The sequence below is a fragment of the Gouania willdenowi genome, chromosome 8 (assembly GCF_900634775.1).
Source record: "Gouania willdenowi chromosome 8, fGouWil2.1, whole genome shotgun sequence".
Classification (NCBI taxonomy): Eukaryota; Metazoa; Chordata; class Actinopteri; order Blenniiformes; family Gobiesocidae; genus Gouania; species Gouania willdenowi.
Window position 1 is genome coordinate 27,959,993 of NC_041051.1, and position 17,848 is coordinate 27,977,840.

General features: G+C 39.7%; 1 protein-coding gene across 1 annotated transcript; it reads right to left on the reverse strand.

The window, feature by feature from the left end:
• Nucleotides 1–212: 212 nt before the first annotated feature.
• Nucleotides 213–17,244, reverse strand: LOC114468704 (ubinuclein-2-like). The gene is made up of 17 exons (XM_028455739.1): nucleotides 16,678–17,244; nucleotides 16,158–16,286; nucleotides 15,312–15,413; nucleotides 14,539–14,670; nucleotides 14,347–14,453; nucleotides 12,628–13,132; nucleotides 10,672–10,742; nucleotides 10,472–10,601; nucleotides 9,072–9,178; nucleotides 8,195–8,305; nucleotides 7,963–8,106; nucleotides 7,840–7,890; nucleotides 7,109–7,151; nucleotides 4,506–5,672; nucleotides 3,552–3,759; nucleotides 2,268–2,336; nucleotides 213–859 (listed from the first exon to the last, which is right to left on the reverse strand). Exons 1-17 carry the CDS (start codon nucleotides 16,942–16,944, stop codon nucleotides 813–815), a joined length of 3,390 nt encoding a protein of 1,129 aa, XP_028311540.1. The 5' UTR covers nucleotides 16,945–17,244; the 3' UTR covers nucleotides 213–812.
• Between the last annotated feature and the right edge of the window lie 604 nt (nucleotides 17,245–17,848).

The following is a 17,848-nucleotide window of genomic DNA, read 5'->3' on the forward strand; positions in this document are numbered from 1 at the left end:
ATTATATGTAATGTAAAATGTAATAAAATATAAAATTTGATTATTGTTCTATTTCTAGACGTGTTTATAATTTGCACTTTAGGAAAATAAATAAAATCTCAATTTTAGATTAAAATAAACCATTAAAAAAAATATTTAAGTGGTTGGACTGGATTGATCACGAGTAAATGTGATTTGTATTGTCGGATCGTTGTAAGAAGCACTGAAGTCGGTTTAAAAGAAGGTGAAGAATTTAATTAAAAGCTTGAGTTCTATACACACAAATTCATAGAAGAATTCAAGTAGAAAGAAAACGCTGTACAGCTCCTCCAAAGACATTTACAGGTTCAGTGACGGTTAAATCACCGTTAAAAACAGCACCGAGTAGACACGCCGACCAAGCATCACGAAGGGGCGCGCGCGCGCGCGCGCACACACACACACACACACACACACACACACACACACACACACACACACACACACACACACACACACACACACACACACACACACACACACACACACACACACACACACACACACACACACACACACACACACACACACACACACACACACACACACACACACACACACACACACACACACACACACACACACACACACACACACACAGAGGGAGAAAAAGCCCATTCATCCGTCCTCCCCGTCCACAGTGATAAAGGTCTGTGTTGTAAACATTAGTGGTCAGCTCTGGGAGAAGATGGAGTCGTGATCAGTTCCTAAAGTTCAGTTTGTGAAGCTCTGCCATGTCCAGTTTGTCCCCCTGGACCCCGCCCCCCGCCACTGCTGCATCATCGTCATCATCATCATAACGTTTTCCTCTTTGCGTCTCCGCCTTGGCTTTGACTCACATCTGCAAGGAAACGTTCAACAGCCAATAAGATCCATGGAACCATGCAGTGTTTATTACTCTCCTATCAAAATAAAAGGAAACATTCTTATCTTTTATTTATATTGTGCTTCTGAGCATCAGGTAATGCATTATTATTGTTGAGTAAAATCTGCTTTTTCTACACATTTCACACTTTCATCATTAACTTAAATGTAAAATGTGAGTGTGACAGATGGAATCTACTCTTATTTTGTATAACCTTCAAAACAAATATACAAAAAGACAGGAAAACACACACAAATACTACTAAAACACACAAAAATACCACAAAAAGAGAAAAAACTTTTTGTTCTTTACTGTACTCATACTCAGATTGATCATTTTCCTAAATTCTGACAAATATTGATAATGTAGCCTTCAGGTGATCACATTTTTGTGACCCTCGCTGTGATAGAAGTTTCCTCATCTCATGTGTATAACATACACCAGGCTTGGGGTCAATTATAATTGTTGCTGATGTAATTGCACTTAAATTGTAATTGAGTTCAGAAAATTAACTTAAGGAACCATGTCACAGTTCTATGTACAGTTCTACACATACGTAGTTAATTATTAAAATATGTTTCATATCAAGCTTTCCCACATTTGACCATTTATAAAAATTTAAATCGAGGTGAAACCTGACACAAAAATGCTCAGATGTCCACACCAAACATATTAAAACCTATATTTTCATAGATTAGGAAGCCTAACAAGGTAACCAATAGATACAAAATTAATTAGATGATATATATTTTGTTTTTAGTGTATTTTAAAGCTGATTTAGGACCTGTTTCTGCAAACAGAAAGCTAAAGGTTCACTTTTATCAGGTTATTTATTTTAGGCTCAGTAAATGTGATTCATTGTAATTGAACTTTAGTAATTCAGAACATAATTGTAACTGATTTTGAGGATTCAAAAAAAATACACGTTAATAATTTATTTCTAATGTATGAAAGACACTTTCTCTTTTGTTGCTGCTCTAAAAAGTTACATTTTCTAACAGTGACATGAACAAAGTTGCACATAATACAATAAACTCTGCTCAGGGCACTTAAATAAAGACAGAAATAATATTTTTTATATATTTTTAAAGGCCTAAGTCACTAGTAAAGAGAACATTAAGTTTATTTTGTTTTTATTTATCTTACCTGCAGATAGGCAAACATGTTGTGAACAAAAGTAACTCATTACTGCCCTCTAGTGTTAGACATGTGGTAGGATTAAACACAAACCCCTTCAGAATAAAAGCCCAGTGTACTACTTATTTCATTAAAGGAAAATGTGAGCAAAGCACAAGTTACGATAAACCGAGTTATTCAACACATGCTGCAGGAACAGAAGATGGAGAGGAGGAAGAAAGGGAGGAAGAGGAGGAGGAGAGTTTACCTGAGAAAGCGAGCTGCATGTGAGGAGGCAGAGCAGCCTGAGAACCCGACTGGAGACTTTTATAGAGATCTGAGGAGACACGAGGAGGAGGAGGAGGAGGAGACACGAGGAAGAGGAGGAGGAGACACGAGGAGGAGGAGGAGGAGACACGAGGAGGAGGAGGAGGAGGAGACACGAGGAGGAGGAGGAGGAGAAGGAGACACGAGTGATGGATGAGAAACGACAAAACAGCAGAAAACAGGAAGTAACCAAGTCATCAACACCAAATAATAAACATTATTCACATTCAGATAAAATTTTTTTTTTATCGTTTTAGAATTAAAACAATTGCAATATCACAGTATAAAAATATATATACGTTCAATTTTGAAATGAGAAAAAATTCTTGACTTTTAAAGGGAAAAAAATTAAGATGAAAGAACATTTACTTTTAAAAATACATCTTGAAATGTAACTTATTTTAACCTGGGCTTCACATTAGGAAAATAACTGAACAAATAACACTTAAATATAAAACAAAAACAGTTGAACATGTTTAAAGTTTAATATATCTGATTAATATTGAACCAAAATCACGTGATCTACTTTAAAAAAAATGTTTTAAAATATAAATTGTAAGTGCAGACATTAAGAAAAAATAAGAAAAACTTACACCAAACCATATATCTCTACATTCAATTTTGAGAAATGAGAAAATGTCTTAATGTGTGAAAAACATTAAAATAAATGAAAATTTACTTTTAAAATACATCTTGAAATGTAAATTATTTTAGACATTAAGAAAAACAAAAATTTAACAATAAAACTAAAATAAACATTTACAAAAAAAAGTTTTAAAATGTAATATATTTATGAATAATAAACCAAAAATACATTATATATATAAATATAAATATAAAAAAACAATGAAAATAATCAACTTTTAAAAATTGCTTTAAAATTAAAATGTCAATTGTAGCTTGGGTGTAAACATTAGGGAAAAAAACTACATTTAAAAACTTTAAAAAGTCAAACTTTGTTTTATATAAAAAACAAAAATATGAACATTGAAGTTAAACAAGTTGTGAAAAAATCCAATTAGAAATAACTGAAATATACCTGAAGAAAAATTAATGAGTAATGTTTTCAGTTATTTTTCCTAATGATGTGATATTGTTATCGGTGTGTGTGTGTGTAGTAGATGTGTGTGTGTGTGTGTATAGTGTGCGTGTGTGTGTGTGTGCGTGTGTGTGTGTGTGTGTGTGTGTGTGTGTGTGTGTGTGTGTGTGCGTGCGTGTCACTCACTCTGCGTCAGAGCGGAGAAGTTAGCGTTGCTGCTGTTAGCGGTGCCTCCTGCGGAGCTGCTGCTGGCTGCAGAGTTCAGGGACGGCAGGCTGAGCAGAGAAGGGAACTGGAAAGGCAGAGAAACTGGAACCAGTCCTCCCAGCATCCCAAAGCCCAGAGAGAGAGGGGGGGCTGAGCCCAGGAGGCTGCTGCCCGACGAGGAGGAGACCTGAGTGGGAGAAAAACCCAAAGGTTACCATGGAAACCAGAAGTACACACTATGGCAGGAGAGGTAAAGTCCGGTCCTGGAGAGCTCCTGTCCTGCATGTTTTATTCTACTGAATAAGACTGAGAGGGAGGCTTTTAAACATGTTATTTTTTATTTAATGTTTTTAAATATTCTTTTTTGATTTTTAAACTGTTTTCTGTTGCACTTTTTCATCATGTGAAGCACATTGAATTGCTTTGTGTATGAAACACGCTATACCAGGGGTCACCATACTTTATGTAGGTACTGTAAAGTTCAAAGGGCTACCAGTTAGAAAAGTATTTCTTCAATACTACATTTTCACGGTTTCACTTTAGGCAAAGATAATAAGGAAGGCTAGCAGTAACTCAAAAAGGTAGGAAATGTTGAGGATTCAACACTTTATTTCTCTTTATTCAAGCACTTGTTTCATTTTCATTCAATTTAACAGAAAATGCACCTTGTGTTTTTAAAGAAAAACTCTGAAAAACGGTTTTCTCCTGAGCTGCCATTAGGAGGGAAATTTTAAAAATGCCTTGATTATGGTCTTCTCTTCCTGAGCTCCTGAGGGCCCCTCACATGGTCCATGCGGGCTACCTGGGGCCCGTCGGCACCGTGTTGGTGACCCCTGCGCTACATTAATGTGCATTTTAGACGCTGATTGTAAATGGCAGAGAAAAGTCTGGAACATGCAGGACAGCAGCTCTCCACGACCAAAGTCTACCAACCTGTGGTGACGACTGGATGGACACGGTGGGTTTGACGCCCTGAGAGGCCCCGCCTCCCGGCCTCTGGCGCTGGCTGGGTGTGACGGAGGCGGTGGTGGGCGAGGCACTGGGGGCTGTGTGTTTGCTGACGGAGCTGATAAGGCTGGTGCTGGTGGAGCTGCTGCTGGAGGGAGAAGTGAAGCCCACCAACTTCGCTCCTCCGTGTGAACCTGAGAGCGGCGTGCGGTAAGCCGCCGTGCTTTTAGGGGGGTACACGTGGACGTGCGGAGGCGCCTGAGATCGGGGGGGGACGGGGGAGGAGGAGGTGGCCACTGAGACGACAGGGCTGGAAGTACGGGGTGTTAGTTTGACGATGGGGGGGACGCTGCTGTGGGAAGACTTGGTGAGCGTGGCGTGCATCGGGGTGATGAAGTTGGTCTGGGGCTGGGTGGGGGAGGGGGAGGGCTTACCCGGCACCGTCTGCGACAGGCGCGACACATGGAAGGTTTTGGGCGCCATGTGTGAATGCGGCCGTGACAGAGGAGAGGTGATGATGACTGTGTCTTTGCTGTTATTGCTGCCTTTGAGGAGACCCGTGGGGGGCGGGGCTAATCCTGTTTTGGACCCCGGGGCGACCAGTGGTGAGGAGGTGGGTGGAGGACGTGGTTTGGGCGGTGACACCGTGGCAGAGATGTTGGCTTTGGTCACGCCAATACTCAAAGGTCTCTGAGGGGTCAGAACTGAGTGTCTGTGCGGCGCCGGCTTCACGTCCACCCTGAGCGCTAACGACGAGGACGGGGACGCCGACGCCATGCTGAGGGGCCGGGACATGGTGGAGGAAGATGTGGAGGTAGAGATGTAGTGAGGCGTGCTGGAGCCGGGCGTGCTGACTGACACCTTCTTCTGCTGCAGGATGAGGGGCGAGGCGTGAACGCCCGACACGTTAGCCACCGGTTTGGGCGCCGGTTTGGGACCGTCCGGCGAGGGCGGGCTTTCCCCGTGAGCCAATCCCTTGGCGGCGTTGCCAAGGATGGCCAGAGCCTGAGAGATGGAGTCCAGAGACGGAGCCTTGTCCAGCGAGTCCAGACAAATGGGGTCAGACGAAGACTGAGGCGGTCGCTTAGCAACCTGAGAAGCAGGGGAGGGGGCGACCACGGAGGGTGCCGGTCGCTGGACCCACGCAGCCTCCTGAAAACACACAAACATCTCACACTTTATCACCGAATAACATTTATTAGTTCATCAAATGAGTCGACAGAGGTTCTCAACATGTGGGTCGGGACCCAAAAGTGGTTATATTGTAAAGTGCTTTTATGTTTAAGGGGCTTCATTACAAATAAGATAATATGTATAGAAATAAAGTATAGTAGTAGATATTACATGGGGCATGATCATATACATTTATACTTCTTCCTACTCCTTTTCCAACATGTGCAGGACTTTGTAACCATTGGTTCTCACTTTGCTTTGTTTGATTTATTATTTTTTAATTTTTAATCTAATCTTTACACTGCTGTTGTGTTCATGTTCAAAATAAAAAAAATTTATCAAATCAAATATCTGAAGTCCTAATATAACACTTTTCCGTTAATTAAAAAATTAATGATTATAATCGATACCAATTCATACATAAACCCTTGGTGTTGTGAAATGTTTTATAATCGCTTAATTTCATTTTTGATGATCTACTTTTACATTTCCAAACATCCATTATTTACATTTTCAAAATTGTGACAAACCAAGCGATTCCTCCCAATTTCAGCATTTCAGTGACACTACTAATCAATATTGACGGTTCTGTGAGGCTTTACTTTGAAAAAAAGTCAAATAAACCAGCAACTGACTGATGATAAATGTAAGATCAATAATCAGCAATAACCAAATATCTACACAATAATCATTAACAATAGAAAATCAGTTTTTGATCCAATCGAAACTTCAATAATCTGAATTATTTGAAAAACTAGGCTAATAACTCAGCCCTAATAGACCCCTCTCCCCTACAACCTAACTTTAGGCCACACCTTATAAATCTCTGTGGAAAATAATACTTTTCATGTAATGGATTTATTCCATAATAAAACAGTATCTGTACAAAATAAGAAAAAAATAATTAAACTTTAGTCATGGAAAAAAATGCTATATCCATTTTGAACATTTAACATCGTTTTAGCGTCATTTTGTTTCAGTATTGGTAAAAAATTCAGATATCAATAATAATAATACTCATTATTAATAAAAGTAGAGACTTACATTTCTCACTGTGCAGCTTTATTAATTTTGTATAGAATATCACTTTTATTCCCAAGCTTTTCCTTAGAGAAATTATTTATAACACGTTGTTTTTATGCAACGCGTGTATTCTTCAATGTGAAATATAACAGTGAGTCCTTTAGCAAACAAACACGTTTACATGCCTTTAAAATAATCTGATTACAATTCAAAAATCATGTCCTACTACACCTCATCTTCTTTATACAACTTACATTTCTAGACTTCTTTCCTCCAAATAAAATGCCCTTTTTTGTTTGACTTTGTTCAGCGATGTTTAGTTTGCTAAAGCATTTCTACAAATAAAGAATAAAAGACAACACAAATATATTCAAAAGTGAGTTTATACCGACCTTGGGCTTGGCCTTCGGTGTCGTAATTATCTTCTTCTTTTCTCTGTCGTTAAAAAAAAAAAAAAAAAAAAAAAAGCCCAACAGTTGTTAAACCATTTGATAAATGCTTTAACCTTCAAAGCATCAAAGGACAGCAAAACTCAGCTTTTACAGTTCTTCTCATAATGGAACTAGATAAAAACAATTATTTATTAGAGAATTTGTAATTAATTAAACTTGATTAATCTAAATCAAATACACAACAATATGTGACACGAGAAGCAACAATTTTTCCAATTTAATGGGCTTTGATATATGACCGAATCAATGAAAACAATAAATGAGCTTAAACAACAAAATTGTGTTTATTTTTTTCCATCACTGTGTAACATAATAATGTCCAATATGAACAAAGAATATTATGATTGCATTGTAAATTTAAGTAAAATAAATTCATGCTTTTCCTGATTGTTTTTGTGTGTACTGAAAAAAAGAGCAGCACTTAGTACAGAACATTCCAGAGAAGAGGAACCGTAACATTGCATTGTTTGAAATTGTTTAAGTCCCAGCCCAAATTTATTCACTTAATTTATTTACATATGTATTTTATGTGTTTTGGACAAAAATACAAAAACAGCGACTGGTTTATTGTGTAAAGAAGGGCCTGAACACATCATTACTCCTGTGGTTACGCCTCATGTTTACGCTCAGGCTGAAATAAAACCCAAAGGCATTGAATTCCCGTGACTCACGTGAAGCCTGTGAGATGTCCGTGAGCCATGACACTCTCTTTAAACAGCATCCTGTGAACAAACAGTGATATTCAGAGTGTGTAAGGAAAGAGTGAGTCAGAGGAGAGTAAACGTGTGTCCTACCTGGCCTGCATCCAACCCTTTGGCCACAGAGGCTTCACCTCCGTCTCCATGAACGCCTTGAGGTAATCCTCCAGCGACAGCGTGTTCTTGGCCTCCAGCTCGTAGCAGCCTAGCTTCACCCGCACCAGGTTGCACAGCAGACACCTGGAGGAGGAGGAAAAAATACTGAGTCAGCTGAGAGGTGAAAGGCTTCCAGCTGGTCCTGGGTGGAGGATCTCTACGGGGTTCTCACCTGAGTTTCTCATCCCAAATGAACTTCTTTCGAGGCCCCATCACCCTCTTCCCTGGTTTCTCATCGTCGTCGTCTTCTGACCCGTTTTTCTCTCCTTCCTCCGTCTGCTGCCTGAGCACAAAAACAAAACGTGAGGAACTTAAGTCAATCTGAGCCTTGATTTAAAACGTGGACCTTTTACTAGGGATGCACCCAAATGACAAGTCTTGGCCGAAACAAAAAAAAACAAAAATGAGAAAACTAAGGCTGAAAACCAAAATTAATTAATTCTGCTAATAATTATTTCCATGGCATTTATGGGTATAAATGTGTACTAATTTCACTGAAATTCAAACACTGCAATTGTATAAATCAATATTAATGCTTCAAAATTTTTCAATGGCCGTAATTTTGGTTCATCACTACCTTTTACATACAAACGGAGAACCAGGGACACTAATTCTTGTTGTAGAAAGAACGAAAACAAAAGGTATTTTTGAGAACCAAGGGGCAGAAAAGCATTGATCCCCTTACAGGGACAGAATCTGTGTGTATGGTGTATCAGTTCAACTGGGGACCATCCTAAATGTCAGTGTTTCCTTTCAATAACCTGAACCGCCTTTCAGTCAAAATACAACATGAACGCCAACAGATTTCGTTACGTTTTCATCATCACAATATAACATGATTACCAGTCGCATCATTACACTCAAAAAACATCCAAGCTAGCTCAGGAGCCATATTTGGTATATTTCATGACATCAGCCAGTCGTTAAGATGACTGCATGTCAGATCACGCACACTGATTGGTCCAGAGGTGGAGTATTAACCCAAACCACGCTTACTGTGGAACAGTGAAAGTAACATTTCCAGAGATACGAGGTGACCGTCTGCTTACTTTGCTACTTTTGCGAGGCAGTCCATGTTGTATCGCGCGATCTGCTCCGGCATCACGCTGCACACGGCCAGCTTCAGTTTCAGCAGCGGTGTCCGCAGGCGGTCATCCTGAGGGACAGCAACAAACAGGGTCAACAGAAAACATCACAAAATACAGAAATGTTGAACAGCTAACAGACAAAACAATAACATGAAGGACACACACACACTGCAATCGTACCATGCACAAGCATGTGCGTCACCTAAAATGCATGGCTGTGTCGGGAACATCATGCTAACGTACTGCTCATACTAAGTCTGACGTCAAAATGAGTATGTAGTGCATTCACATTAGATAGTATGAAAAAATATATACAATATGGGAACATTTTTGTGTGCACTGTGGTAACACCAGTCATACTCAACAGTACCATGATGCACTGCGATTGGATTGTAAAATCATCCTGGGACTGGCTTCAAGCTAAAAATCAAACATCCCCTTTTCAAAACAAAAGCATTTCTTCTTATTTTCCATACAACAGGTCTCTCAGATCTATGGACACGGATCAGATAGTGGAGCCCAGAGTTCACAGTAAACATGGTGATGCTGCTTTTAGTTGTTATGCTGCAAAGAAGTGGAACAAACTGCCAGCGGAGCTGAAGTCAGCATCCAATGTGAACATTTTTAAATCAAAGTTAAAGGCACTTTTTTTCTCTACTGCATATGATTGAGAGAGAGATTTTTTGTCATGTTGTTGATGTAATGATGATTTTAATGATGATTTTAATTGATTTTACTGATGATTTTAAATGTTCTTATTGATTTAAATGTTCTTATTGATTTTAAACAATTGAATGTTTTATCATGTAAAGCACATTGAGTTGCCTTGAGTATGAAATGCGCTATATAAATAAATTTGCCTTGCCTTACATTTTTAATGCTTTTGTAAATAGGGCTCTTGTTTTTAAGTTAACTGGAAGTTTAGTCAGTAGCACTCTCCCACACCTGGGACTCTCTTCTCTAGAGAACATCGGGCAACGGGGGGCGTGGTCAGCCCGACAGAACTGCCCTGTTTTCCACACCCAGTAACAACTTATAAAGACCAGCAAAAAAAAGTCGGACTAAAGGAAACCTGAATAAAAGACAAAATGAACTTGCTGGAATTATTAATAGCAATGTCGCTAAAGCGAGGACGATATCCAGCAGAATCTGGACAAGACATAGAAATCCAGATGTTTTCAGCTAAAGTCGTGACCATGGATACGTCTTAAACCAATGTGTATGTGTCGTGGCGACCTGCGGGGAAAAGAGGCGGGACGACATTGGTGCTTCAACACCACTTCACCATAACACACACTTGAAAAAACCAGCAGCACAAACACGCACACGCGTGGTTCAGTAATCATTTGACGAAGGAGCACCTGAATGTTGAGGCTGAGCTTCTTCAGGCGTTTGAGCAGAGCTTCCTTATTGCAGGGAACAAAAGCCTCCAGGTGAGAGTAGACGGCGGCTCGGACGTCGCTCGGCTGCTCCTGAACCTGCAGCTCGATGCTGAGGGAAAAACACGTGTTTATTCACTAAAACCCGCAGAACTACAACCTCTGAAATGGGTGCTACTCACTCCAGGAGGATGTTGTTCATGTCCAGTGTGAAGAACTTCTTCCTGCCCTCCGTGTCAAACAGTCGTGACGCCTACGATCAGACACAAGCACATAGTGGAGACTAATTACTACTAATCAATACACAATCAGGACAGCAATGAAATACCTCAAACCATCACTGATCAGTTTAGGTGACTTAGTTTGATGACATGCAGTGAACTAGTCCAAACACTCAGTAGGGGTGTAACGATTCATCGATCTGGATCGATACATCGACTGGTTTTGTAAAAAGGTCTTTTTTTTAATGTTTTTGTTAAAAACACTATGATTTTCCCTCAAAAGTCTGAAAGATTTGTCAATAAAATTGTCAAAACATCAAATATAACTTATTTATTTTAGATTTAGGTGAATTGTAACTGATTGTGTCTTAAATCGATCGAAGGACCATGAATAGAATTGTGGCAGACTTTGTGATATTTGATAATATAGTAACGTTGAATGAAATGAATGAAACTGGTGATTTACACCCCCTACTACCAAGGATTTAAATCTACATTCAAAGATTGTAAAAAACAGATTGAGGAGTCTGTTTTACAGTCTAACCTGCTGATGATCAACTCCTTTCTTTAACTAAAATGATGACGAAGAAGGATGAGGTTTCAGACTCGTTCTGAACTGGTAATACACGTGCACGCACACGCACGCACACACACTGAGAGTTTAGATGGGAGGAGCAGCTGTTCAGAATTTTAGACTGCTCTAATATTAGATGTTCAGCATGTAGCTAAACTGGTTGCTGTTAATTAACCATTTCATTTCATATAATCTAATAAAGAATGTCACAAATAGGAGTGGGACGATATCTCGATATGGCGATGTATTGCAATATTTATCCGCACAATCAATTATCGATATGCTTGCGCTAAATATGGAATTTTTTTCCTTGAAGGAACCAATATATTGTTTACTGGAATATTACACTATAAAGTTGTCACTGGTAAGAATTTTTTGTTTACAGAAAGCACTATTGAAGATACTTATTCGTTTACATTGGTATGTTGACACTTGTTTACAGAAATGTTGCACTAGAATAGTGTCACTGTTCATAGGACACTTTTTCAATTTGTCTTTCAGAGATATAAAATAAAAAATGTATTTTTTCACGAAATCTTTTTTTTTTTTTTTTTTTAAATCGCAGTATCGTCATATCGTGAGATAATCGTTATCGTGAGCTTTGTATCGCGCATCGTATCGTACCCAGAGGTTCCCACCACTAGTCACAAATTGACATTTTAACTCATTTCACATACTTTAAATAACATCCCTGAGTTAGGGGGCCTTTTATTTTTGGCAATTTCAAAAATTACAATATCGACTATATCAATATATTTATATTTTATAGGTAATTTTGCATAAAAATACTAGTTTTAAAAGTCACTGTTTTTGTCACTTCTCAGAACAGCATGAAAAGCAAAGTTGGATGGATTACTGAGTGCGTCATAACCCAGACCTTCCTCTAAAAAGAACTCACTCACACATGCTGTCCCTTAGAGGAGAAAAAGCCAAAAGTGGAACATATTGTGCAACTGTTTGTTAATAAATGGGCATGCGTGGAATTTTGCATTAGCAAATTTAACCCAAATTGTCTTTCTGGTCAGACTTTATTTAAATTAAAAATATTGACGGATCATTTATATCGTCTATCAACATTTTGAGAATGAAAATATTGCAATATGAGTTTTGGTCCATATTGCCCAGTGTATATAAACCACTACCTTGGTTACTGCTGATCCTAAATCTGAAGTTGTAACAAACCAAAAGCCCAGATTACAGAGCTTCATTATTTTCTATCAAAGTTGATGAGGTGAAATGAGTTTTATAAAAGTGAGCTGATCCACTGATGATTTTACCAAAATGACAAAATTTCAGATATTTGTGACTAATTTCAACTCTTGGTGACAGTGTGACGTCCATACCGCTCTCAGATCCTCGATGCGCTTGCTCAGCGGTGGGGGGAGTCCCCCAGGCAGAGGTGGGGGTTTTATGGTGCCCCCCAGCGACACCCGCCCTCCACCGCTGCCCACTTTCATCCCAAACGAGCCGTTCTCTCCCTGAGTGGGACTGGAGGGCTGAGGAGAGTCCAGCATCCCAAAGTCCAAGTCACCCATCATGTCCTGCAGCACGTCGTTGTTGGCGGTGCCCAGCAGTGACATCACGACGGGGTCGGAGGTCAGGTCAGTGATGCTGCAGTCATTGCCGGCGGGTTTGACGGGTTTGGCGGGAGGGTTGGTTGGCACGCTGTTAGCGTTGGGCGCGCTGGGGGCTTTGGGTCGCTGCAGACCTGCGGGGGTAATGTGCTTCTTACGCATCTCCTCCTTCTCTCGGGTGAAGCGACGCAGCATGTTGGCCAAGTGGATGGAGTCCTTCATCAGCTTCTTCCTCTTCTTCTTCTCAGGCCGATGGACATTGAGAGCAGAAACACTGGAGGACAAACAAACCAAAGAAGAAAATTGACAAGTAACACTGACGCAACTCTGTGCTTCACGACTCAACTAGTGTTTTAACGATGGAGTTGGCAGTTCCTGATCAATGATTCACAGCTCAACTAGTCTGGGACACTCTGACGTTCTATCTCTCTATCCTGTTCTGTTCCTCCTCCTGTCCACTAACCCCAACCAATCGGGACACCTCTGAACCTGGTTCAGCTAGGCTAACAGCCTGCAGTTAGCTACATTATTCACACACAGAGCAGCTGCAGATCGCTCAGGAGAGAGAGGAAGAGTTAGAGAGGATACTGAGGAGCAGTGGCTGCTTCACGACACGGGTACAAGATTATTTCAAAAATTGGAAACTTTCCACAGAAATTAAGGGAATTATTGGGAATGAAAAAAGATTTTACAAAATTGAAGGTTTGCCCTTAACAGGGATGTTTAAATATAGTTTATATTTTAGCGTCATCTTGACTTAAAGAACTTGATTTCATGCAAGTTTACTGAAGAATAAGAAGAGATCAGGAAAATGATTCTCTGTTGTAGTTTTAAAGGGGTGTGTAGGGCAGTTATTGGTATCACTGCTGCTGTTTTATTTCTTATAAATATACCGAGTTGAAATCACATTTTTGATGTTTAAGATCGTATTACTTCCTCTAAGTCCTAAAAATCAAGATGCTTACAGGACTTTAATAGTAGTAAAGTTTTACTTCAAAATAAATCTGTTGAAATCTTGTTTTTTTGTATTTTGTTGCATAGATGCTAATATTCAGGTTATTTAAAAGTTACTCACAATTTCCGGTTGATTCCAATAAATAATTTACATGCATAGTTTCTATTTTTTTACGCTTCCAGAATTCCCAAGCTTAGGTTCCAATGGATACATACCAGTATTGTTTTGCTCCGTAGCAACCAGACAGATGTTGACTGTTAATGACTAAAACTGTCGTGTTAAAGAGGATCGTTTTATTAGAGCATGTTAATAAAGTTTATGACATGTACTTTAAATAGTAGAGGAGCAAAGTACAAATAGATATGACATCTGTTTATCCTGTTTCCATATTACAGTTAATATTACACCTTTCCAAAAAGGAATCAAACTAGCTCCTCCTGGTTTGCTGGAAACTTCAATTTGCATTCCATAATTTCCCTTTACTTTAATCCATTACGTAGGTATGCAAAAACCACATACAATGACAAACTCACCCAGACTTTGTTACTTTATTCTTCCGCGGTTTCTTTTCCTCCAGGATTCCTCCGTCTGGCTTTTTCCTTCGTTTTTTAATCCCTCGTTCTTCACCATCTTTCGACTTCTGCAAACAACGCCACAGCAGCCTCTTAGTTTTGGCTCGTCAGGGAAAATGTAACGCTATTGTTGACCCGTGGAGGACGACCTACCTTAAAGTGGTTCCCGTCTGTTGCTCCGTTCTCCCCCTCGGAGTCCGACGCAGCTCGGAACTGCAGCGTTCCCGTGTTGATGTAGAAGCCGCCATGTTTGGTGGTGAGCGAAGCGGGAACCAGCTCATCATACTGAGGTCAGAGGTCACAGTGAATTTTAGGTTGAACCCACATCTGCTGCACCAGGACCATCAACTTAAAAAATCACACCTAAAACTTTTATTTTTTAGGTTCTTTTAAAAGGTTCAGGTTTTTTTTAATATTCTGCATTCTTCAACTTTGTCCTAATCCTAGAATTAAATTATACATTTTATATACAACAATATATTTTGTATCTTTTTAATTGTGATTTCATTCATTATTTTTTTATTATTATCGTTATTATTGTTATTATTATAAGACTATTTCATGCATTTGTAAGTTGCATATAGGACAATTTAACAAATGATTTTTGGTGACATTTTCTTTAAATATTCGTTTTAAGTGATTTTTGTTTATCCTGTCTCATGCAGATTTATCAAAAAGTATTACTGAGAATAAACTTTTAATTTCAATCATAATTTATTTCTTTAACCTATAAAGGGCTGAATCATTAAAATACAAATTGGAATAAAATGCCAACTATTTAAACACTTTAGTGGAAATTCTACGACATTAGGATTCGTTGCAAAGACTAAATGGTAAATGGATGTGATTTAATTAAAAGATTTTAATCACTATTCACTAAGAACACGTTTGAACCAAACAACGCTAATAACCATAAAAGAACTCACAGCCTCCGAGTTGTCAATGAAGGGGTCGGTCTCATCGTAGCCATAGCCGATATCGATGAGATCCTGCATGCGATCCTTCTTCTTCTTTTTCGGCACTACGCCCTGAAAACAAACGATTAACACCGGGATCAAAGTTCAGTGCAAAACAACATCAGTCTGCACGTTTCAAACTGTGAAATTAAAAACCATAAAGGAGATGCTAACAATGTACCCATTCAAGAGCTACGGTTTTATTATTGTTCTTTCTATCATCATTTCCGTATCATATTTGTTGTTTTGACTATAAAATGTTTAAATTACTCCATTTCTAAGAGGAATTTATCTTTGCTTTGATGCTTAAAACTTGTGAAAATTAGTGACAGAAAAACTTAGGAAAGTGTCTAGAAATGCGTTGAACGTATCCATAGCCCCTGGGACTATGGATACGACCGATGAAGTCGCTGGACCTTTTCTATATCAGCGTAATGTGACTCAGGGATTCTTCCTTCCGCTAGCATGGGTTCGAATCCCACTTTTGACATATTTTTTTTCATTTTAACATATTTAACACGGCAAATTCCACCTTTATACATATACAACAAAAATAAACATTTTAGGGTTAAGGATAGGAATAGGGCTAAAATAAAAGGGTTAGTGGGGTAGCTAAGAACAAATATGAGCTAAAATACAACTGATGAAACTTTAAGTCACGTGGTGCCCCCATCACGTGACCTAAACTGGCCAATGAGGGGCGCTGCATATGCATAGAGTGGCAGGCCGACATTTAAACACCTCAGACAAACATGAATCGGTTTGTCTCGTGTTATAAACAAAACCCAACACATTTGTGTGTTTTCGCATACTTACATATTTGTTCTCAAACTTCCTGGCGAGCTCTTCCACCTCCCGTCTCTCCTTGTCATCGTCAGCGAAGGGATCGCTGGGGTCCAGAGGAGGAGCGAGTCCTTTGGGAACCGACGAACTGGCACGTTTTACCTGAAGAGAAACACCGTTTCACTAGAAATATTACCTGTACCATGAACTTTAGATTGATACATGAAATAAAGGTGAGGGATTGACACTTGAGACAAAACACCCAGGATAAACATTAAATAATTCATTGAGATTAAAATTTGTGAGTAAATGGAGATTAAAGTCTCAAATCAAGCCTGGGATTAATTACCATGGTAAAAACTCACAATGAACCCAAAATAAAGCCTTAGATAGTCAAATGCAATAAAACCTGGTAATAACGACAGATTAAGGGACAAAAGATGAGGTATGCACTTGAACAAATATCAAACTCATTAACACAAAAGATGAAACCTTTGATAAACACTAAGTAACCACATAGAATAAAATACAGGAGGTAAACACCAGGGTTTACCTGAGAAGAGTTCACCAGCTCTCCGTAGTTGAATTCGGACGAGCCCCGCTCGTTGGGCTCACTCAGCAGGATGTTGATGCGGACGGAGGGCTTCTTCTGTCCGGGGTCAGAGTCTCCTTCCTCGGTCAGGCCGAACAGCCCTCCTCCTCCTCCGGACGCGACGCCTCCTCCGTCCTCTCGTTTGCGCTTCTTTCCGGGCTCCGGTGTCTGCGGGGCGGTGTTGAAAGTGGAGATGGTGACGAACGGCACTTTCCTCGGCTCTGCCATCAGACGCTCCCCGGCAACACGGAGCGTGGAGGCCGGACACGGTAGGAACAGTACGGCTAGCAGGTAGCTCCGCTCGTTAGCTTCCCTGGAATAAGTGCTGCGACGACTCGGAGCTCCGTTTTAATCCATCAAGTCAGACCTCCGGCACTGAGCCCGGCGCGTAGGAGGAGTTCAGACCGAAAGAAAGTACACTTCTTTGGGCTTCCATGAAACCGGAGGTTAGCTACCGCAGGAAGGAGCCAGAGGCCGCCATCTTGATCGTTGTTATCGTTACACCGAGGCTGGGCGTGCGTGCTTCAAGGAAGCGGAAAACGTCTGAAGCTCGGCCAATCACAGCGCAGGTATACGCCCACCTGACGCAGTAGCGCGAAAGCACAGAAAGCGGGAAATATGGATCCTTTGGAGGGGTGAACAAAAACGAAAAATCACTTTTTTTAAATTTAAAATTCCTGTACTATTGCAAATTTAGTGCTAGAACAATTGTGATTTGCTGTCCTCTGCATACTCAGAAAGTAGTCAACATTTACTCAACTAAACATCACATTAATCACTGGAGAACTGGGACTGATGACATCACTGTGGCAAAATAAAAGTAGTATCTGTGGTACTTCAAATAAATAATAATAATAATACTGTGGAATAAAAGTGGGAGATCTACTGCTGCGGCTGAAATCATTGAGGAAAAATGTGAACTCCAGCTCCTGAGGCCCAATGACACAAGGTGGAATTCCATGTACCTGGCTGTTGAGAGAATAATAAGAATCATGAGAGAACAAGGAGAAGGAGCCATCACAGCTGTGTGTACTACACTTAAATTGCCCATGTGAGTAACTTTTATGATATTTATATTATATTAAGTTTAATAATCATGTAACATACAGTTTAAAATGTGTAATGTAGTTTG

Coding starts and splice junctions, on each gene's coding strand:
- LOC114468704 (XM_028455739.1), bottom strand. CDS start 16,944: ATGGCAGAGCCGAGGAAAGTGCCGTTCGTCACCATCTCCACTTTCAAC. Junction 16,287..16,677: donor AGCTGGTGAACTCTTCTCAG/GTAAACCCTGGT, acceptor GTTTCTCTTCAG/GTAAAACGTGCCAGTTCGTC. Junction 10,743..12,627: donor GCATCGAGGATCTGAGAGCG/GTATGGACGTCA, acceptor GTCTGATCGTAG/GCGTCACGACTGTTTGACAC.